General features: G+C 35.8%; 1 protein-coding gene across 1 annotated transcript; it reads left to right on the forward strand.

The window, feature by feature from the left end:
- Nucleotides 1-1,931: 1,931 nt before the first annotated feature.
- LOC134842109 (membralin-like) lies at nt 1,932-19,886 on the forward strand. The gene is made up of 11 exons (XM_063858296.1): nt 1,932-2,138; nt 3,093-3,321; nt 3,583-3,663; nt 7,759-7,824; nt 8,116-8,229; nt 8,508-8,633; nt 11,603-11,703; nt 12,810-12,867; nt 13,077-13,160; nt 16,020-16,252; nt 18,816-19,886. Exons 1-11 carry the CDS (start codon nt 1,959-1,961, stop codon nt 19,692-19,694), a joined length of 2,151 nt encoding a protein of 716 aa, XP_063714366.1. The 5' UTR covers nt 1,932-1,958; the 3' UTR covers nt 19,695-19,886.
- The last annotated feature ends 2,638 nt before the right edge of the window (nt 19,887-22,524 follow it).

Raw genomic sequence — 22,524 nt, forward strand, 5'->3', positions numbered from 1 at the left:
TGACTGCTCCAGAAGTGTCGGCTTTGTTACCGCTTGGTTATACTGGCGAGCGTTAGTGTCTTAGTAGGAATCTTTTTTTAGTCTAACTCTCAAGTAAATTGTTCATTATAAGTTCACTTATTTGGTGGCACTTTTTTATCACGATCTCCAGGATTGGAAATTTCATAGCGTCTGTTCTCTGCTTCATTTGTGTACGTGGCGAGTGGTTATTGCTTGAGACACATAATCTCAAGGTCAAAGATAGAATCCGAGACATTGCCGAATTGTTACTAATTCAATGCTTATTTCTCTTTTTTCTTTTTGCACTTTCTAGAGCTGCTTTTTGTCGTCTTCTCGATAGCTTTAGCGAAGCACAGCTTCGCCTCTGTGTAAGTTTCGCTTGGAAGCTTTTTAACCTTCGATTGTTTTAGTTGTTGGCATATTTTTTGAAAGAAGTTCAAGACCAATATCAAGACAAATGTAGGAAAATTTCTGCGGCTTTCATCTCAGTTTCCGCCGAACTGTCGCTCAACTATTATGTGCCCGGCACATATGTAAACCTAGTATTTTATTCTTAAGACGGTTTATCCGCAAGGGAAAGGACTAACATACGAGCTATTCGGCTCTTAACGGAGAACCGTTGTTGAATCTCTGTTTAAGATCTACATGTATTTTTTGGTTATTTTTCTGGGCTAATAATGTTACCTCACCCTCAAGCAACGAGCATGGTTGGGCCTCGAACATGCGACATTTCGATTGAGAGGCGGAGACGTAATAATTTTACCAGTAGTCATTCAGTTTTATATCGCTAGTGTTGCGAAGCGTTGCTTCGCCTCGGTGTGAAAGAGTATACTTATCTAGTTATTAAGAATAATGAACGTAGTGAGTACTCTTTTATAGGTCATGCTGATTTTTTTTCACGAAAAAGTCTTAAACTTGTTTACGCTCAGTTTTGATTTTTCGCGGTTTGTCTTGTGATTTCTTTTCAAATTTAGTGCATTTTCATTGTTAAAAGGAAGGCAAACTCTATCGAACAGCAAAAGTGTAAAGGTCACGAAAAACGTGATCGACTTCCTATTTCGAAAATGGAAACTAGTTATCAGATTTCCCATCGAAATAAAAGTTTTACGCATTGATCCAGTTTCTCAAATTGGGTTAATTTTAACAAAAAAGTGTCCATCATAAATTGTTCTACAAATTCGAAGAGCTTTGAAGCCGTCTATTTTTTTCTTCGAAATTCAAAAGTTGAAAGCGCTTGATAAAAACATCTGTTTTTTTTTTTCAATTTCCTTGCATTCATTGCTCTTTTCCAACTGTTATTTGGCTATGTTTCTAGCCTTTTATTGCTTAGTTCATAAAAAAATCAAAAGCAAGGCGCTTATTCGCGCATGTGGCGTAGACGTTACGCACATGCCTACAAATACAAATTCATTGGTTCCAATTCGACCACGACCTGTTTTGTTCAATTACCGCGCGTCAAAAAATCGTTGTCAGATTTCTGTTTGTCTGCTGGTTTATGTCGGCTTAGTTAATGCAGCATGGAATTTTCCTAAGTTTCTTGAATTTTTTTAAGTAAAATAATTTAAATGTTTGCTTTGGGCAAGTAATTGAGTTCAAATAATTTTTGCCGATTTTCTTTGTTATTTTATGATTTTTTTCACATTGTTTTAATGAATTATATATGCAGTACTACGGCAGTTTTAGAAAATGTCTAGATCATACCTCTTTTTGCAAAACTTCGATTGAAAAATATGAAATATAGTGCTGTTGTTACAGTAAAATTTAACGCCGTAGTTCTGGCATATATTTCTGTTTCGCAAAAGTTGCGAAGCTCCGCTTCGCTTCTGTGTTAAAGGTATCGATTTGTTTTCCTGGAGCGTTTAACTCTGGAAATTAATTAAATTGAGAATTATCTGGAAATTGTTGCAAATCGTTCTCTCTTTTGCAGATGGGTTGAATGGATAAAACATGAGTGCAGCATGTTTCGGCCGGAAGGCATAGAAGACACTGGAATCCCGGGGAGAGCGGCAGCGATGAGGAATTTCTCCCGAATCAGAGACAGACTGTTCTACGCTCTCTTCCACAAACTGTCCCACACTTACGCCAAAGTGTTCCCCCCTGCAGTCAGGCGATGCTTCGAGTTCATCGTCTTCATCAAGGTTATTGCTTCGAGTTCATCGTCTTTATCAAGTTCGGATATTGTCTATAGTATATTAAATTGGCGGATTTTCAACATACCGCCATATCTTGAATAACGTTAACAGCCGAAATTACATCAAAGTAACGTCAAATTCGTCACAATCACGTCACAATTGCTTAACATAGTGACAATCTGTCGTTATGCTGCTTAACAATTTTTATGTCTGGCTTGTTTAAGACCATTTATCCACGATGGAATGGACCAAGATACAAGCTTTACAGCGCATCACGGCGAACCGCTGTTGTGTCCCTGCTTAAGAACTACATGCAATTTTTTTGTTTATTTTTTGGTTATTTGGAATCGAATTATTCATTTTGGTTTGTTGACCCTTCGGCTTGTTGGACTATCATCTTAAAACTAGTACCAATATAAAAAGGGGCGTCCGTGATCTATACGTATGTGGTACATGGTCGAAGACTTTTTTATCGACATCGGGATATCACAACATATTATAAATCTCTGTTGCGTGCCTGTGTTTGTAATCGCCCTACTCCAGGTTAACGGCTGAACCAGGTCGCAAAGTTATTAAGGTCAAATGTCGTCTGTAGAGAAAAAGGGTGATACAATGGGTTTAGTGAATTCTACTACGTGTGGCAGTTTAGTTCGAATTGGTGATTATAAATACTGTCATTTTTTTTGCTATGAGGCTATAATTTGCTGGGGCTAAAATGGGAAAAACTCAGAGTATGTAAAATTGGTTCTAATCTAAAGTTTTTGGCCAATCAGAATCATGTATTATTAATGAACTGCTTGGTGAAATTTTATTCAAGTTGAGAAGTGTTTGGCTGGCGAAGTGAGTGGGGGGGGGGGGTTTGGGTTAAATTGAAAAGACCCTCATCTTATGAGAGCCTTGAAGCGAACAAGTAGGGAGGCAAAGAGAACAAAGCCGTTTGAGAAAAGCATGTTTTTTTAGGCCGTTTGTGCCATTATGTTTCTGATCTACATGCACACAGTCTTTTCAAACTCTCCCCTGAGCTGTTTGGAGCCAGTACAGAACAACTGGCCCAGACATGACGCCATCCTCAGAATAGAAGTGGTATCCAATCTCAGCTTCTCGCCCCAACTGGTCAACGCTCTCTCGGCAGAAGCGCACGAGCGGGACATACAAATAGGAGGACTGGGTAGAAATACGCGCGGAAATGGTAAGTTGAGATTAAGAAGATTTTTTTCTCATCGTTATAAATTATAATTACATCACTTTATGTATCAATAGCATCGTAAATGAAACCTCAGTCGACAGCTGACAAACCCATTAGTTAAATGGGTCCTCCCTTGACTTCTTTTGTACAAAGGAGGCAAAGTAGTTGTTCTTAATAGTAAACATGAATCTCTTGTCTCGAGAAAGTTGGTAAGGTAATCAAAGTGTTAAATGTGTGATTGATTTTCATTTATTTGAATTTCAGGCGACTGGAAATTGGAAAATGCAGACTTTGAGTTCGGAAATGTATCGGAATGTCCGAATATCAACTTCTACAGAAGAAAAGGTGAGTTCATTTTTGACCAGAAAATGTAATAGCTTTCGAGACTTTTTTGAGTACGTATCAATTGTCGAGAATTTTGCTGAGCAAGAAGATTACTGTTTTTTTTAGTCAATGTTCCAAAAAATATTGCATGCGTTTGGAAGAGCAAGTTGTCTCAAGGTCTAAATGTTTTTATTTCCAAAGGAATTAGGCAAAATTTGTGAGAGGCTGAACTCATTTAATTCTGTAACATTTTAAACGTTATCTCAGCGAATTCTAGAAAACTTTTATTCTAACAGGTTTTCACGTAATTAAGTTGCCCTTTGTACACAAGAAATAGAAAAAAAATAGGTTTAAATTCTGAATTGATGATCGGTCTTCTCATCGATCTATATTTTTCAATTGTAATTGCGACACTTCAGCTTAGTTGAAGCTTTTTTTGCCTGTTTTTTTTGTTAAATAGTTGTCCGATTTTTTCTATAATTACTTTAAACATGTGGGTCAACTTGTCAATGTAGCTGCTAGTAATGTAGCTCAACTTGTATGAATTTTTTTGTTCAATAGTGTGATTCATTTAAGAGTTGATGAATGTAGTAAAGACTTATATAAGTCCTGATAATTTTTTTTGTTTGAAAGAATGAAAGAATTGGTTTCTCCATAATTAGAAAGAAAGAAAGAAAAAATTTCCCCATAAAAATATAAGTACAGAAACAACACTTATTTTTAATATGGAAATAAAAAAAACTTCCCGAAAAAAAATAGAAAAAGGGCGATATCTCGATAACAAGAAGGGTTTGGAGGGTCATTTTGTGGACAAGAAACACAACCCTGAAATATTCGTTTGATAGCATTAAGCCAATGGTTCAAAAATATATCTAAAAGGTTAATTATTATTGGAGTGTACTAATTCATTTCCAAGTATAAATTTTTTTTGAAATAGTGAACGCAATTTGTTTCTTCGTTATTGGTCATTTCATCAATTTTCCAGGCAACAGATTGTTATTGCTCATTATAATCAGCAATTTTGTACGTCTATCAGTTTGAGAGCACAATTTTGATTTATTTTTACAAAACAGGGGAACAAATATTAGTTTTTTTAAATTCTGGTTCTGTATGCAATTTTTCTTACAATTTTTTTTAAAACAAATTTGACATTAATAGAAATCACATTGGAACATAATGACGCGTTTTTTTCAGACAATGCCACAATGAAGCCCTAGGTTAAGCCCGTATGAAACTCTAACGACAAATTGTTATCCAGTAAAAGACGCAAGTATTTACACGATGGTTATCAAAAGTTATTGAGGTTGTTTTATCTGAGTTGAGTGTTAATTTGTTTGCACATGACCATTTGGAAACATTCGTTAAATCTTTTTGAAATAGATCAGAGCACGAGTTTTTACATACCACATTTGTATCATCAGCAAAAAGAAAGACATTTGAATCAGTGGCTGAGAGATGCAGGTCATTGATGTAAATAAGAAAAAGAAGAGGGCCAAGAACGACGCCCTGCGGTACCTCTGTTTTTTTGGGCAACCAGTCAAAAGTTAGATTATTGACTTGAACGCAATGATATCTTTTGGAAAAATAACTTTTAAGTCATTAATAACAGTTCCCACGAATCCAAAACAATCTAGTTTTCGTGGAAGAGTGTCAAATGCTTTCTTTAAATCAACAAAAAAAACTAGCGTTGATTTTTCCGTTAGTCCCCAAACAAATGCGCTCATATAATTCCGCTAGTACATCGATTGTCCCATATTTTTCGCCGAATCCACACTGACCATCATAGACCAAATCGAATTTTTTTGAAATGTTTGTACAAGCGGATATGCATAATTTTTCCGATCTTTTTGGTACAGCTGTTTAAGAGATATCGGTGGTAATTGTTACTATCGTAATGACTATCAGTTTTATGGAGAGGTTAAGTTTTTGCCAAGCTCAGATTTCGCAGAAATACACCAGAATTGAAAGAAAGGTTTAAATAAGGAGCCAAAATGTAACAGCTTTTTATTAGCAGCAAATTGCTAATTTCATCGATTCCGGAAGTTTGTTTGGGCTTCAAGCTTGTTATAACACTAATGCCCTCTTGGAAGGACCAGTTGAAAAGGTAGATTGATTAAGTATTGTTTTCAATACCAAAGATTGGTTCTACTTGATATATGGACTTAGCTAACTAAATGTCTGACATTGAGGATGATTCAGACACATTGCTACCATCAACAGATTTTGCTGCAATGCGAGACAACTTGGGATTTCTTCCTGTTTTTTCATTTACAGTATCAAGATAAGCTTGTTGTAGATTGTTGAACTTGAGAGTGTTTATATTAAAATCCCCTGCCAGGGCAATCGGTATTTTATGTCGATAAAGTTTTTCAAGTTTTTTGTCTAACTCTTCAAGAAATTGGATTTTATCATAACGAGGAATGCAAGCTACTAAGATTATGATTTTTAATCCGTTTATGTCTTCAAGTGTTGAAATAGATTCTGGCAAATTGCAATTCAGTTCAATTGATGAAACAACTTCATCATCTAATTGAGTCATAGTACCTCCTCCTTTAGTTATTTCATTTTTTTGCTAGTTTCGTATGGAATCCTTTCAGTTTATACATCAGTTTCGTCAGTTTCATTTGGCTAAGTTGCTGTAAAACATAATATTGACCGAAGACTTGAGATTACTAAGAAGTGCTTCGAAATTTTCATGATGTTTACGCTAAGATCGAACTTTGGATAACAAATTTAAAGAATTAATACAACTGCTTTAATTTTTTTCGGCAATTTAAGTTTTTGCGGATGGTTGTTGGTTTCTAAAAACTCGTTGAAAGCATTTATTCACATCAGAAAAAGACTATTCCATGTATATTCCACCTTCATGCAGCCCATTAACGCGATATACTTTATTGTCACCTTTCCTTTCATTGAAAGTTTACCTCTTTGGTCCAAGCCGAAGTGATATGTTCGTCCGTTTTCATCATTTTTAGAATTTGTAGGCTTGCTGTTCTGGACGGAAGTCGATGAGCAACTGAGATGTCTCTCTCGTCTATCCCAGCTTCCAGAGTGTTAGCCATGTTCATGACTTTTTCGATGCTTTCTTCCATTGATTCCGTTCTATTTCCATTCTCCTCAACTCCAATTGTGCTCAAGTTAGCTCTCCTGTTGAGTGTTTCAAGAAGTTCGGCCTCCGATAACGTTTCAAAGTTGCCCGATATTCTGTTGCTCCTGTTTGTGCTTCCATCTGAATTGATATGTTATCTTTCAATTTGGACATTGCCTCCTCCAGAATAACGTCGATAGCACTCGTTATCTGGGTCTTGATTTGCTACACAAGTTTTGCTTTTAAATTTGTGAGCAAGTTTGATATGATTTTTTCAAAAGTTCTCAACAAAAATCATTTTCTGTTCCCTCTTTCGGATTGGTTGGGCTCAGCACATATCATAATTTTTTATCTGCATTTGTTTTGTGTTGGGTATTGGCGTAACTCCTTGAAACTTCAGTGGCGGAATAATTTTACTTTGCTCGGATTGAAAGTTATTTTCAAGGTCTTTTGAAGTGCCAGTTGTCACTTCCATCTTTTTTTTTCAAGTTTATCGAAACAATTACGCTAATTAATGCTCTAATAACAACATAAGCATTCGTACGTATGTATGCGTTTATGAATTTCCTTAGGTTATGTGCGTTTTTTGAGTTCATTTCGAATTTTATTTGCTAAATAGTAGGCAAAATGATCTATCCAATTACGAAATCTGAAATGGCGAGAAAAAAAGTGATCGATTTCCGAATTTATTTTTTAAATTTCCCATTGGGCTAAAAACTTTACCTAATAATCCGTTTTTCTCAATGTAAATATTTTTTGATATATGTTTTTCGACAGTTGAAGTATTCCAAAAAACAAGTCATTTTTTGTTTACTCGAGCTCATTGACTGTTTTCCAAATGAGAAAAGCAGCCTGGGACAAAAAAATGATTCTGAAATGCTCAGTCGGTTTTTTTTCAATGTTTCTTCATTTCTTTTATTGCTGGAACAGAGCCTTCTTTGTGTTATTCTTTGAAGTAATATTTTTGATTTCAGTGCATATTATTACCAAGGTTGTTGCCTATTCCTACTTGTAATTATCTGCTTCAGGATATATGAAGTCGATGTCTCAGTGGTTTGACGTGTTCATCGACAACTCGGGAACCCGTGAAAAAGGTCAGTATAATGCCAATTAATGATATAATTTTCATACAGGTCAGTTTAATGATGCCATGATATAAATGCAATCGATAATAAGTGTTCCTAGCTCCCTGTTTCATGCAGCATCGTGATTGAAAGAAAATTGAATCGGCGTGGAAACTGATGAGAAAAATTGAAATCTATATTTGAACCCTTCTGCAATGTATTTTGAACACTTTTTTGTAATCGATTTTCGGATCCATAATTCGAGTAAATAAATTTAATAGTAATTTTTGATAATGGCTAGTTATGGTCTTGTGTTATCAGTGCGGGCGGTGGAACCGGAGTTGGTGTTCGAGTATGCTCTGGAGTATGGCTTCCTGCGTCTGTCCAACAGAGTGCGCAACAAACTCGGAATCAAAACAGTCACTCTCAGAATAGGTTAGCCTTGATAAAAAAAAGTGAAAAAACTCCCGCAACGGCACAATCAGAACATTTTCAGAACTGCTGAAATTCTGGTTGAGCGGGTAAGACGCGCGGCCTCTAGCTCAAAAGTCGTGGGTTGGAATCCCGCTTCGGTCATGATTGGAAGGGTCCCAGTGTCATACTATACTAAAACTATGATGGATCATAAATATTTTGATAATGAAACAATTAACAGTGAATAGTTGGATAAAATTACATCAACATGAGAGTTGTTTTTCATCTTGTCGATTTAGATCCAGAGCAGGATGCATGTTTTGGCTCCGGACTCTCCAGGTACATCCGGAGGGAGGTGTTGGGAGTGGAGGATTGGCTGCGCAACTCATTCAAACTACTGGCATTCGAAGAGGACAACAAACAAGGCAAGTCAAACAAGAAAATGACCTTAAAAAATACAAAGAAAAAATTAAACCAAACTGCAGAAATCGGTTCAGCGACTCTTGAGTGAAATGACAAACAAACGAGATGTCCAGCTTTTCACGCAGAACCGATGTTGTGTTCCTGGTTAAGAATTATTTGCAGTTTTTTTGGTTATTGTATGCTGGGTAATGTTGCTCGCCCAAATATGAACGAGCACGAAGGAATGAATCAAAATTCAATCATCACCCCCCTAAAAACGACTTTAAGGGGGATATAATCTTAGAATAGAAATTTTCATATAATCAGAATTGAGTTAGTTAATCAAAGGAAATCAAAATTCAGTTAATCAGACACTAAGCAACTTGGTGTGTCTATTACATGGTGGGTCTGGATTCGTACAAGTAGTTGGTATATTTGGTGGGCTGGATTCGTATCCGATCCAAATAAAGGTTGAGAAGTTTTTTGCTCTCGGTGTATATTGGATATATGTTCGTGCAAATACCTCACAGTTAAAAGATGTTTCAGTCTACAATAAACTGACATTTGAAGCTGTCTTAATTGTCTGACATTATTTTTATAGCAAGCGGTGAATCTCTTTACAATCTTCACTGCCTCTTTTCTGTTTTTCTTATGGAGCTGGATTTAAAAAATCAACCAGCTCCATATTTCAATGATAATTAACTTAAATACATTTCGAAGTATCACAGCCAGAAATTAAAATGGTATGTCTGTGTTTTTATCATTGCGATTAGCAGGTGTTATGAAATCGGTTTGTACAAGACTTTTTCCCCTTTGAACAACTAGTCTCAAAGATCTGGTCTGTACCCATACTCCCAGTTACGGCTGTACAGAAATAAATGCGTGTTTTTTTTGCAAATATTAATTAAATCTCTGTTGTCAAATAGGTTGATTGTATATGTTGCTTTTACTGGAGTCTTGATCGACTGGAGGATCAAAAAAGTGGGACCAACTGTATAAATATGCATTTTGAACAAACGCGCAAATTAAACCGATGGGGATCTTTCAATTTAATGTTTTTAAAAGTTTGTCATAAGTTAAATATAATCATTGAATCGGTTAAGGCCGTCGTCAAAGTTAATGTTGAAAATTCTGTATTCCTCTTTCCCTCAATCGATTTCGGGGTCTATTTTATATTCTTTTGATCAGCATAGCAAGTTACTGTTCCGGTCAGCAAGCTACTGTTCCGGCCAGCAAGCTTTATCAAAGCGGAATATAGACTTTTTCGTGCTAACAACTTGTTTAACAGAATCACTTAAATCATTTGTACCTCTTAGCCTGGAAGTGAAGAATACGCCTGGGACGGCAAAGTTCGTGGGTTCGAATCTGACCAGGAACTTCTTTTTTTTCAACCTGGAAATATTTTTTTTCAAAAAAATGCCGGCATTTTCAATGTAGTTGCTTTTAGTTTTTTGAATTACATCTGTAATTTTTAATTTTACTAGACTTGACTTAGTATATTTTGCAGTTTTTCGCCTAAAAACTATATTCCGCTTAATTGATTTCGGCATATATTTTAATGGCCTAGTGACCTAATTTGAGGTCATTTCAAAGAAAAGCTTCATTCCGGATCGCACAAAACGCTGCAATTCTTATGTTGTATCGGAGGTGGTGCGAAGCTCCACTTCGCCTCTGTATACATATATTTTTATTCGAAACTTGAAGTTTTCAATTATTTTTTTTTTGGTTTTTTTTTTGTTCTCTTACACTTTTTCCACTTTTTGTTGCCAATTTTTGTTTAAGCAAATGCGTGCGTCCTTTGAATTAACCTTTTTTCAGTGCAAATTAACCTTTTTTCAACGCAAATTGTTGTCATGCCTTTTGATAGTTGGTTGCTATTAGAGAATGTGCTAACTAGCAAAGTAGTTAGGGCAACTGGTGCAGCAGCGGAGGCGAGAAACTTCTAATCTCTAGGTCCGTGTGTAGAATCCCGCAGTCGGTAAAACCTTTTGGTTGAATTTTTTGCCAGGATTGTTTCAGCATTTTTACACAAGCCATCAGTGTAGTGTATTACTACGAACCTTCTTTTTTTCTAACCGAACTATTTTGCAAGCTCACTTTTGCTGGTTTTCGCAAATTGCAGCTTCGCCTTTGATTTTGAATTTCTTTTTTGAGAAGCCCTGTAAGATTTTTTTTGATTTGTTTTTTGTTTTTATAGATGTCAAAGATATAGGCCGTTTTTTCAAAAAGATATTTTCTTTTTCGCGCGTGCCTTTTTTGAGTTTGGAAGGTCGATTAATTCAATTCTTGAGTCAATGGGAGCTGAAATTTCTCTCTGCCATTGTAAAAACGAGTATAGTAAATATTTGCTTTGAGTATTGTAAATTACTAGCGAATGCAGGAATATCTTTTGAATCGAGTTTCTCAAAACAGATTGATTTCGGCAACAAAGTATCTATTATAGAACTGAATTGAATAGTAAAATCCAAATTATGATGTAGTTTGTTTATTGAAAATCGATATCTGACACAATCCGTGTTTCATTTGCCGAGCATAGAAAAACATTTTCAATTGTCTGATGATTATGCTCTATGCTATAAAACTTCAACAATTGTTTCAAAAATGTTGTCTCAAAAAGTAAATCATCAGTTAGTCAGATTTTGTGCAAAAGTATAAATCAACAGCATTAGTTAAAAACTCGTCGCATTTTTTGGGAGAGATGCAATTCGTCCCACTTTTCGGCAAGGGATGCAACTCGTACCACTTTTACGGGATATGCAACTCCTCCCACTTCTAGGGGGATGCAATTCGTTCCACTTTTCTGGGGGAGATGCAATTCGTCCCATTTTTAGGGTAGATGCAACTTGTCCCACTTCTAGAAGAGAGATGCAACTCGTCCCATTTTTTTTTTTGGGGGGGGGGGGGGGGGGGGAGAGAACTCACCCCTCTTAATAGGGAAATGCAAATTTTGCTTAATTTTAGGGGGAGGTACTGACTTTGATGGTTTGTTCAGGTTATCTGAGGAATGTGAAGACAGACGAGCACTTCAAGTTCATTAGTGTGCATGCAACCAGGTCCTCCTACATTGCAGCCGCATTTGTAATGGTCCTCTTTGTGAGTACAATTTTATGTCTATCGGAATTGATGATTTTTTGTTTTCGCCTCATTGAAACGTTTAGTTTTGACGGTTTACGCTTGTTATTTATTCGGACTTCTCTTAGGTCCACTATGGGTATTTGCTTTTGTTAATGACCATCAATTTTTCTTTGTTCTTACCATTGAAAATGTAAAAAAACTTTAAGTTTGGCGTTTTTCCTTGGAAAATCAGGTACCAAATAAAATAGTCGATTTGAGTTCAGTGATATCTCATAAAATTGAGTGAGAAAGCTGAAGACCGCATTAAAGTTCCGCCAGAGCGCTTTCTCTTTGTGAGTACAAATTAAGGTCGATCAAAAATTGTTGTTTTTTATTGAAACTGGTTTCAGAAGAAAAGAAACGAGGTTAATCAAGTGATAAAATGAATGAACATTTTTTGACGAACATTTTTCTCTGCAACTAATGCATATTCATGGATGAAAATTTGCCATGTGATGGATGAAATTGTTTATGATCTGATAAAAAACGTAAAAGTTGTTTTCATGGCGTTGTTTGGCCATTTAAATACAGGGCGTCAAAGAGGTGTTCTTAGTGCCAAAAAGTCCCCGTAAACAGTTGAAGCAGTTTGAAGTTTTGGACTTGAAAGTATTCGTTAGAAAGCAAAGATTTAAGCTAGATCCTCATATAAGTTTCAATTCACATAAAAAATGATATAAAAAACTGCTAAACTACGAATAAAAATTGACTCAAATTTTGGCTTTTTACTAAATAAGTTGCTTGAAATTTCGGTCAACTTTGATCAAAGAGCTTAACTAAACTTTCAGTTCCTTTTTATCTGTAATGAAACCTGTATGAGGACCTAGCTTTTATCCTTAGCTTTCCAACGAATATTTTAAGTTCATAATTTGAAACTGCTGTTGTTTACGGGAGTGTTTTCGTATTAACCATGAATCTAGATTTAGAAAAGACAGCAGAAACATGAAAAAATTTTCATTCATTTCATCACTTGAAAACTAAAAGTTGCAATTTTGTCTTGTGACTGTATCTGTTTATGCTTGAAAAAAGCAATTGACCTTAGTGCTAGGCTTTGTTAGAACTTCGTTTTTTTATGGTTTCATTTTCAGACACTGTCGATCTCGATGTTGCTACGGTATTCACACCACCAGATATTCATCTTCATCAGTGAGTAACCAACTGTTGCCTCTATTTGGCTCTTTTTAAAATCGACGGTAATTACCTACATCCAAGCATATTTGGTCTTCAAACACAACCTTGTAAAAGCTCGAATTGAAATCAATAAAATTGATGGTTGTGTGAGGTGGTGGTTTAGTTTCGAAAATTCCAATCATCCTTTTGGTAGTTTTAAGAGAAATATTTTTTGTCTGCTTCAGTCGATGTTCTGCAGATGTTGGAACTGAACATAGGCATGGTGTTCCCGGCAGCACCTCTGCTCACTGTCATACTGGCGCTAGTAGGTAAGTACACACGACTTCGTGTTAACTTTGGTTCTAATAAAACGGTCATCGTTTAAATTAGATAAATAAAATGTCAGAAGCAGCAATGATAGCTCTTGCGATTAACAATCATTATCAAATCGAAATATGGACTTTTTCAGGTTATTAACTTGTTTAACAAAATCATTTGAATCATTGACAGCTTGATTTTAAAATAAATTCAAATATTTTGACTCCCCGGCTCCCGTGCCTAGGGCTAAAGATTACACATGGGATGGCAAAAGCGTTTGTCTGATTGTGTAGTCGGCTTAGTTGCAGAATAGTTTCTGTTGCTGTAAGCAATTTCAAGGTTGATATACTACTATATATTTCAAGTTTTGTAATTTTACACTTGCGAGCACTAGTGTATTGGGTACCACCTTCTTCTTTTTCTTCTAATCTAACTCGCGAATAAAAGTGTTCATTGAAGTTTTTCACTTATTTGATGTCACGTTTGATTTAATCACAATCTGTAGCATTGGAAATTTCATAGCATCTGTTCTCTGCTCTATATTCGCTAGTGTTTGTAAGTTTTAAAGCATCAGTGGATGAGTGGTTAGAGTGTGAGACTCATAATCTTCGCAGATCGAATCCAAGATGTAGCCCAGTTTTTAATTCGAGGCTTATTTGTACTTTTCTTATTGCTCTTTATAGAGCTTCTTTTTGTCGTGTTCTTGCTAGAGTTTGCAAAGCCCAGCTTCGCCTCTGTGTTAAATTTACTAGCCCTGAGTTTCTATTTTTTCTGTTTTGTTTTTCGCTTGAAATTTTTATTCGGTTTATATGATTTCGGCCTGTATTTTATTGGCTTAGTGACCTTAATATGTATCGCTTAAGGGAATATATTTCTTACAACACTTTCTGTGCGGAAATCTAAATTCTTAGAATTTCAGAACTGCATTGCTCAAGTAATCAGAGTCGTCGATAAACGTAGTTCGGAATTAAACGTATTATAGGTCGTCATGATTTTGTTTTGCTTTTTTCCTGGAAAATTTGTTCACTCTCAATTTGAATTTTCGCAGCTTGATTTTGATTTCTGTTTCAGTTCAGTTCATTTTTTTTTGTTAAAAGGAATGCAAACTCCACTATTGATCAGTGAAAGCGTAAAAGTCACGAAAAACATGATCGTCTTCTAGTTTCGAAAGTGGAATTTAATTATCAAATTTCCTAGCGAAAATAACTATTGGTCGAGTTTTCTCAAATTGGGTTAATGTTATCAAAAAGGGGTCATTCATAAATTGCTCAAAGAGCATTAAGTTCATCTATATTTTCTTGAAAGTTTGACAAATTGAGATTTTTTCTAAAAAAAAATCAAAGTCCATATTTTTTTCTGTTTTCTTGCGTTCATTGACTCTTTTCCAACTGTCTGTTGGCTATGTTTTTCTTTGAAATTCGAAAGTTGGCAATGTTTAGATTTTTCAGCGAAAAGAAATTATCTCTTGGTCCAGAGATCTTGATCCATTATCTCTTGAACCAGTGTCATCGGAAATTTCGTATGAAAAAGTGCCAATCTTAATAGATTCTTGAAATTTAAAGAGCTTAAACATGTTCTTCTTTTCTTTGATTTCATCGAACGTTTTCCTACTGTCTGTGGACCATGTTCATTTAAGTTTTTTGCAAAGCCGAGCTTCGCCTCTGTGTTAAGTTTACTAGCCCTGAGTTTCTATATTTTCCTGTTTTGTTTTGTTTTTCGCTTGAAATCTTTATTCGGTTTAAATGATTTCGGCAATGTTTAGATTTTTCAGCAAAAAGAAATTATCGACTCTGATTACGTACTAATTGACTCTGATTACTTGACGTATAAAGCTATGTTCAGTTCAGTTCCTTTTAACAAAAAAATGAACTGAACTGAAACATAAATCAAAATCAAACCGCGAAAATTCAAATCAAGCGTGAACAAATTTTCCAGGAACAAAGTAATACAAAATTATGACTCTATTACGTATTATCGACTCTGATTACTTGAGCTATGCAGTTCTGAATTTCTAAGAATTTTAGATTTCCGCAGAGAAAGTGTGTAAAAACTATATATTCCCTTCAAACGATACATATTTAGGTCACTAAGCCAATAAAATACAGGCCGAAATCATTTAAACCGAATGAAGATTTCAAGCGTAAAACAAAACAGGAAACATAGTCAACAGAATCGCATTGATAGAGTCCTTTCTTGTTATTTGTTAAGTACTTATTCTTTTGCAAATTGTGTTCGAACTGTATGAAGTGTTTGTTAACACTTGCGAAGCGAGTGTATTAGTACGAACCTTCTTTTTTTCCAACCTAAGTCGCAAATATTGGTGCCACTTTTAGGGCACTTCTACAACATTTTCATTCCATGTGCTTTGACATTCGAATAGAAATAAGTTAACAAAGTTGACGAATTTTTAATTCATCAAATGAACCGAAAAAGTTATATTCCAAATTATTACTTGCAAAATTGAGTCTGTTTGTATTTGTTGCTACTTTCGCTTAATCACACTGACAATTTATTAGCATATATAGCTGCTTTATTCGTGACTAGTTGTTTTTCAGTTGTTAAGCTTGCTTGAATGAGTGGATAGTGCGTGAGACTCAAAATCGCTTGATTCGAATCCTAGGTAGTTCTCCCTAGGGAATCCTAGATAGGTCACAGATTCAAATCCTACACGTAGCTGACTTTTTGCTAATTCGAGGCTTGGTTTTATTTTTTTTGTATTTCACTTGATAGAGCTGCTTTTTGGTCGTGTTCTCGCAAGTTTTTGCGAAGCGCAACTTTGCCTCTGTGTTTGTTTTTATGACAGGCCTATGATTTATATTGACTCTATTTTTTTCTGAGTTACTGTACTGAGTTGGGTATGTTCTGTTTAGGTATAGAGGCGATAATGTCGGAGTTCTTCAGTGATTCGACGACAGCATTCTACATCATCATTATAGTGTGGGTGGCGGACCAGTACGAGGCCATCTGTTGTCACACGGCTCTGACCAAGAGGCACTGGCTGCGCTTCTTCTATCTCTACCACTTCGCCTTCTACGCATACCACTACCGCTTCAACGGACAATACAGCGCACTCGCTCTAGTAGCATCGTGGCTCCTCATCCAGGTAAACTACTCATCCGTACTGCGCAGTCCCACCTCATATCTTATATCGTATCCTCGACTTCAACTTTTCGCGAACTGATTTTTCAAACCTATTTACGATGTGGCTTATCTTGAAATTTTTGATGTTGCATTGCTTGAATAGCTTGATCAGAACATCAACTATTTTTTGAGATCCTATTGTTTAATGGAGACGGGATTGCTAGTATATATTTACACATATATTGATGTATTTTAATTTATCAAGTGAACCGAATAAAGCCATTTGTTTCAAACAATTTAACAATAATGAAAACTCAAGTTCAGAAATTTTCTAACGCAATATATCTAGCAATTTTGAAATGCATTATTTATACATAATGTGGCTTTTTGATTTGCGATTTTTTACATGCAAAATTGTATCTTTTTGTATTTTATGTTACTTTTGCTGCATCGAAATGGCAATTTATTAGCATATGTAGCTGCGTTATTGGTGGCTAGTTTTTGGGAATTGTGAGCTTCCGTGACTGAATTGTTAGTGCGTGAGACTCAAATTTGCTAGGTCGCAGTTTTTTTTGCTAATTCGAGTTTTTGCTGAGCCTCGAATTTTTGCAAATTCGAGGCTTTGATACAGCTGCTTTTTGGTCGTGTTCTCGCAAGTGTTTGCAAAGCGCAGCCTCACCTCTGTGTTTAATTTTGTCGAGCGCAACGTTAACAAAGAAAAGCTTAGAATACTTGAAACTAGGGTTGTGCGGACTTACTTATTAGTAAGTAAGTTACTAGTAAAAGTACTAGTAACTTACTAGTAAGCAAAATAAGGCTTATTACTAGTAAGTTGAACCAAAATGAAATTTTTGAAAAAAATGAGTCTCAGTTATCAGTCGAAAGAGCAGATAAACATGTTTTCATATATTGCAACGCTGCTTCACTTGATAATATTGATTCAATGATTATTTAGCGGATTTTGAGTTTGTGTAAAATGAATAGTCTTCAATTTCGGTAGTTTCAAGCAGATTCTGAGTTTTTGAAACTTACTAGTAAGTAAAAGTAACTTACTAGTAAAAAAAGTGGTAACTTACTAGTAACTTACTAGTAAACGAATTTTACTTACTAGTAACTGCACAACCCTACTTGAAACATAAAAATTTTTATTGGCCTTCTTTAACCGTTGAGCCCTTAACTTTTCTTGGTTAACGTTGCGTTCGACAAAATTTGATCGAGTTGATCTTATCTGAAGAAATCACTTTCTAAAACAATTCAACTATATTCCAGACTTCAGAATGCTTGAAACATATAGAAACTTATTGGCCTTCTTTGACCGTTGAGCCCTAAAGTCTGGAATATTGTTGAATTGTTTTAGAAAGTGATTTTTTTTAGATAAAATCAACTCGATTCAGCCTCAAGGCTGGGCAGTATCAGTAACTTTTTGTCCAAATTTTGCGTGCATAGATTCATTTCAGCTTAAAGCGAACTAACTTAGATCAGCAAACTTTTTGCTTGGGCAAACAATCACTTTTTTTGAACCGATTCGCTCCAAGATATAACTGGAAATGTTTCAAAGTGGTATCTTTGAATCGCTTGCTTAACTAACAACATCAATTTTTCGCAAATTGATTCAAGTTCTGAAAACAACTTGAAATGGTTCGAGCTCAATAGCTTGCTTCAAAAAACCTAAGGAAAAATATCAAGCTATGAAAACAAATAGGAAGTGTTCCAGAATTTTGATGCTCAATGGCTTGCTTGAAAATTTTACACTTTTTCGCTAACAGATTCACGCCATGAAAAAACCTGAAATGTTTCAAACTTTTATTGCTCAAAAACGTGGTTAAAATTAAACAAACTATTGCGAATCAATTCAAGCTATTAAACCATCTAACTTTCGCTATAAATTAAGTTGAAAATCATCGCTTGATTGCTTGAATATCTGGCTCAGATAATCTTAAACTTTATGCGAGTTGTGTCACGCTATAACAATTTCAAATTCTTTGAAAGATTCAACGCTTTATTGGTTTGCTGAGAAAACTGAACTTTTGCTAATTTATTTTCGGGAAGCGATTGATTTGCGCTACGAAAATACTTGACAAATTTCAACGAAGTTCCGTTGCGTGAATGGTTTTCTTAGCAAAACTAATTTTTCGAAACAGTTTTACGTATGAGATAACATGAAACATTTCAAAAATTTCATTGATTGAATGGGCTTGCTTAGAAAATCTAACTTTTTGCGAGCCGAATGATTAATGGAGGCGAGCTTACTATTCCACATTCTTTTTAGTGTATCTATTTTTAAATGAAAATGCTTCTCCCACCAATCAGTTGAAAGGAACATCGTAACTGTGGAGCTCATTCCGAAAAAAATAACATGAGTCATTCTTTTTTGGGACTGCATAGAAGTCTGAATACCTTAAGGAGTCCAGAATGAACAACAAATTTAACGCATCATCATCATAACGAGTGTTAGTTTAACATCAATTTCTTGTGCTCAAAGGAGTTTTGCAGTTCAGTTCTTTTAAAAGCACAGCTCATTTTGTATCAGTAATCATTCCATCCTTGGTAAGAAGTCGGCATTGATGTGTTTTTTTTTGTTTTAGCATTCAATGCTGTACTTTTTCCACCACTACGAACTGCCAGCAGTTCTTAACAGGACAGCACTGCTGCAGGCACAGAACCGCAGACTTCAGAACCAGTTCCACCAGCAGCAGAGACTCAGTCAGCCATCAGGTGTCCAATCATCCAGCAGATCCCCTTCCAATATGCAGAACACACCTGCAACCCAAACTGGGGGGCTCCGCCCCAACACAAACACTTTCCACCCCCAAATTATCCCCTCTTTGGTCGACCCAACAAGTCTGGAGTACATCGAGCATCTACTAGAAGAGCTCATTCCGGCACGCAATGGAATCGTGTCTAATCAGAATCATCCGCAGGAGGTTCCGACTAACAGGTCCGAACCGGGTGTGATCAGCCGAACGGAACCGACAGCCGCAATGACTGCTTCAGAAGGCCGCAACAGCTTGCGGGATCTAGGAACTAGGGAAGCTTCGAGGAGCGATTTGCGTGTAAGCGGTCAGACATTTGCGAACAATGTGGCGCTTTACCCGTTTCAGAGTCTCATTGTGTCACTTCTGATACGTCTGCTCAACTTCATTCAAACGGGATCTCCTCGAATCCCAAATATACCGAATGGGCAAATGGCGTCAAATCAGTTCAATGCAAACAACTTATCAACTCTCAATAATGATAATACCTCCGACGACCGCGCGGTACATGGTCAGGAGACTGCGGGAAGCGAGAATGGTCTCTCAGCTGGTCAAGGTCAGATTGGTGCCAGTAGATTCTGTGGAAGCGAGAGAGCAGCGCAACATCACCGTCGAACTCAATCTGCCAATAATATCCGAGGAATCAACGTTGCCGACCAAGCAGCAGGCGGAATCAACGAATCAAATACTACTGAGGGAGTCGCGGCATAAACATGTGCAAATGCTTATATATAAGTTTTATTCGTGTTGGTGTTTAAATAAGTAAGTTAGTTCGGGGCTGGATATATTATTTGTAGTTTCCAGGTCAATTTAGATGCACCTGGCTTGAGGGAACGACTGTTTTGACTACCGGAGTATCATTACAGTACAATTTTTTTGAATGTAATTAATTTTATTCATCGATTGCTTTTGTAGTTTTCCGTTTCATCAGAAAACTATATCGCTCCGATTATGTAGATTAACAAAAAAAATTGAGTTGCTTGATAAGTGCTGAAAAAAATAGTGAGAATAGCAAATGGAATAGCAGAAATTATGAGAACAGTTGAGTATTCAATTATTCATGCTCTTTTTATGGCTGAGATTTTGCGTAAAGGAAATGAATTTTCAGACAAATCAGAAAACACTGGTTAAATATATATTTTTTTTCAATTTCGTAAGCAGTACAAAGACAATTTTTGCATAAAATAACAACTGCACGTAATTATGTGTCAATAAATTTCGTGAAGGCTAGCGTTTTTTTTGAAAGTTGATATTTTTTGCACCTGGAGTTCATTGACCATTTTCCAACTGCTGAATTGTATTTTTTTTGGCGCCAATTCAATTTTCTACACTCTTCAATAATCACAAGTATTTATTTCGTTACGAGTTTAGTTTTTAAATCTAACTCGCGCAAGTTATGTTCATTTTTTTGTTTTATCAGCTTTATTACCGCGCATTGGTAACTGTTTGTTACCAATAAAGTGTGGGCTAACTACTTATCGCTGCAAGGTGGTTTTTGTTGTCCAATCTAGTGGAGGTTCGAATCCTGAAGTTGGCTAATTTTTTATTGGTCAAAGCTTGTTCTTTCCTGACATTGAACTTCTTGTTGCGTGTTTAGCCGAAGATGCTATTCTGGTGACTGCAAAACTGTTTAAAACATGGCGGTGGTTGCGAAAAAAATGAAGATACAGGATGTTTAAAAAAAAAGATGCGCGGAGTTGCAGAGACATTGAATGATACTGCCGCAAAAGGATTCATTTCGGGCTGAGATTAGGTTGCCGATTACATTCAAATTTTTGGGCGATCAGTGCTGATGGTTTTATGTTTGATCATAAGGTTTTCAATAGATTTTTAAACGTTTTCTTTTTCTGCTTTTTATTTGATCATACTGTTTGCAAAATCTATTTAGCATGCTTCGTTGAATGTTATCTGAAAGACTAATTTAACGGATTTTTTCTTCAAGAACAGGCTAACAGGAGTTGATCTACTAGTGTACAAAAAAAAGCTTCTTTTTAACTTTTCGATTATTAAAGCAAACAAAACTGCTCGTATCAGGGCAAAGCGCTGAATGTTCCGACTGCCTTTTCAGGTTTATCTAGCAGCAGTAACATAATAAATTAAATGTAATAGAAAAAAATGAAAAAAAAAATTCTAAAATTTGAAATTTTTTTATGAAATCATCCCCCCACACGCCATATAAAGTTTAAAAGAATAGATTTCGCTCATTGTAACAAAACAATTATAGCAAATAAGCTTCTCTATTTGGAACGATTTCAAAGACGGATTAGGTCTCCGCTTACGCGTTAACAACGCGAAATATATCGCGCGTTAATAGTCCCAAATTCGCCAAAATGGCACTCTTTAAACCCCCATAACTTTACGAAAAATGATCACAGGTGAAATATCTTTTCAAATTTGAGCTCAGGACAACAATACCATTTGAATGATATAAAAAATTCTGTCAAAAATGGCTAGTTAAAAAGTCGAAATTTGTCACCCCCGAGCACAAATATTTCGTCACTTTCGCCCACCCGAGTACAAATATTCCGTCACTTTCGTATCGAAAGTCGGAACAATTAGAGTAGGGTAATTTTTGGAGCACTTATTATTTCACTTGCGAGACCAAGTGACGTGTAATCGCGAGTTCTGGTGGTCGAGTTCCGGCATAGTTTTCTTTTTCGCCATGTATTTATGTTAGTGTATATGTTTACCTTTCTGAATTATTGAACCTCAAAAACTTTCTGCTACCTATTCAGTTGGTCTTGGGGTAAAGCAACCGACTTGGCAATGAATTTCTGGGGTTCGAGACGCGGCCAAACAGATTCTTAAGATCGGTCAGATATTAAGATTGCTTTGTTATTGAACCCAACAGTTGTCAGGTAAAGGAGATCTGAGGTCTAGGTTTTCAGCCCCGGCCAGACCTCGTTCTTCTTCGATGTGTCAAAAAAAATTTTTTTTTTGGGAATGCTTCAAAGCATCTAAACTCTTCTTAAGCAATTTTAACAAAAATAGTCGTTCTGTACTTGCTAAGTTTACGAAAACTAAATGCAGCAAAAAACAAAATAATTAAATAAATTAAGTGTTCGGCCCATGCTATATCGTTTTCGTAAGCTATTTTTGGGCCGCTTAAGGGTAAAATTAGATATTTATGCTCTTTTGTTGTTTCAGTTGGAATGGGGGCCTGAAAACTTCGAATTTAAAAGTTTCACTTTTGTTTTCGGCTCAACCAGCATATGTTGAAGTCAGCTAGTTAGTAGTCGGCTAGTGATAGTGTTTCTTGACATTTTTTTTTCTCAGATTATCAAGTTTTTTTTTCAAATTATCATTTTCTAACTGCCTGGTTTTTGGTCAATATCGAATAGTCTTTTTTGTGTAGAAAGGTTGAAAAGAAAGAATATGGTCTACTTCGAGAACAAATAGATGTCATGAAAGTAACAAAATCAGTTAATGATCAGTTACAGAACAAAGTCGGCTGAAATTGTTTCGGCAAATATGATGTCGTGTCGACTTATTCACCTTTCAATGGGTCGTTTGAAGGATAAAAATAGATTTTTAGGCTTTT

Source organism: Symsagittifera roscoffensis, chromosome 3 (genome assembly GCF_963678635.1).
Source record: "Symsagittifera roscoffensis chromosome 3, txSymRosc1.1, whole genome shotgun sequence".
NCBI classification, from domain to species: domain Eukaryota; kingdom Metazoa; phylum Xenacoelomorpha; order Acoela; family Convolutidae; genus Symsagittifera; species Symsagittifera roscoffensis.

Coding starts and splice junctions, on each gene's coding strand:
- LOC134842109 (XM_063858296.1), top strand. CDS start 1,959: ATGTTTCGGCCGGAAGGCATAGAAGACACTGGAATCCCGGGGAGAGCG. Junction 3,322..3,582: donor TAGAAATACGCGCGGAAATG/GTAAGTTGAGAT, acceptor TTTGAATTTCAG/GCGACTGGAAATTGGAAAAT. Junction 12,868..13,076: donor CCAGATATTCATCTTCATCA/GTGAGTAACCAA, acceptor TGTCTGCTTCAG/TCGATGTTCTGCAGATGTTG.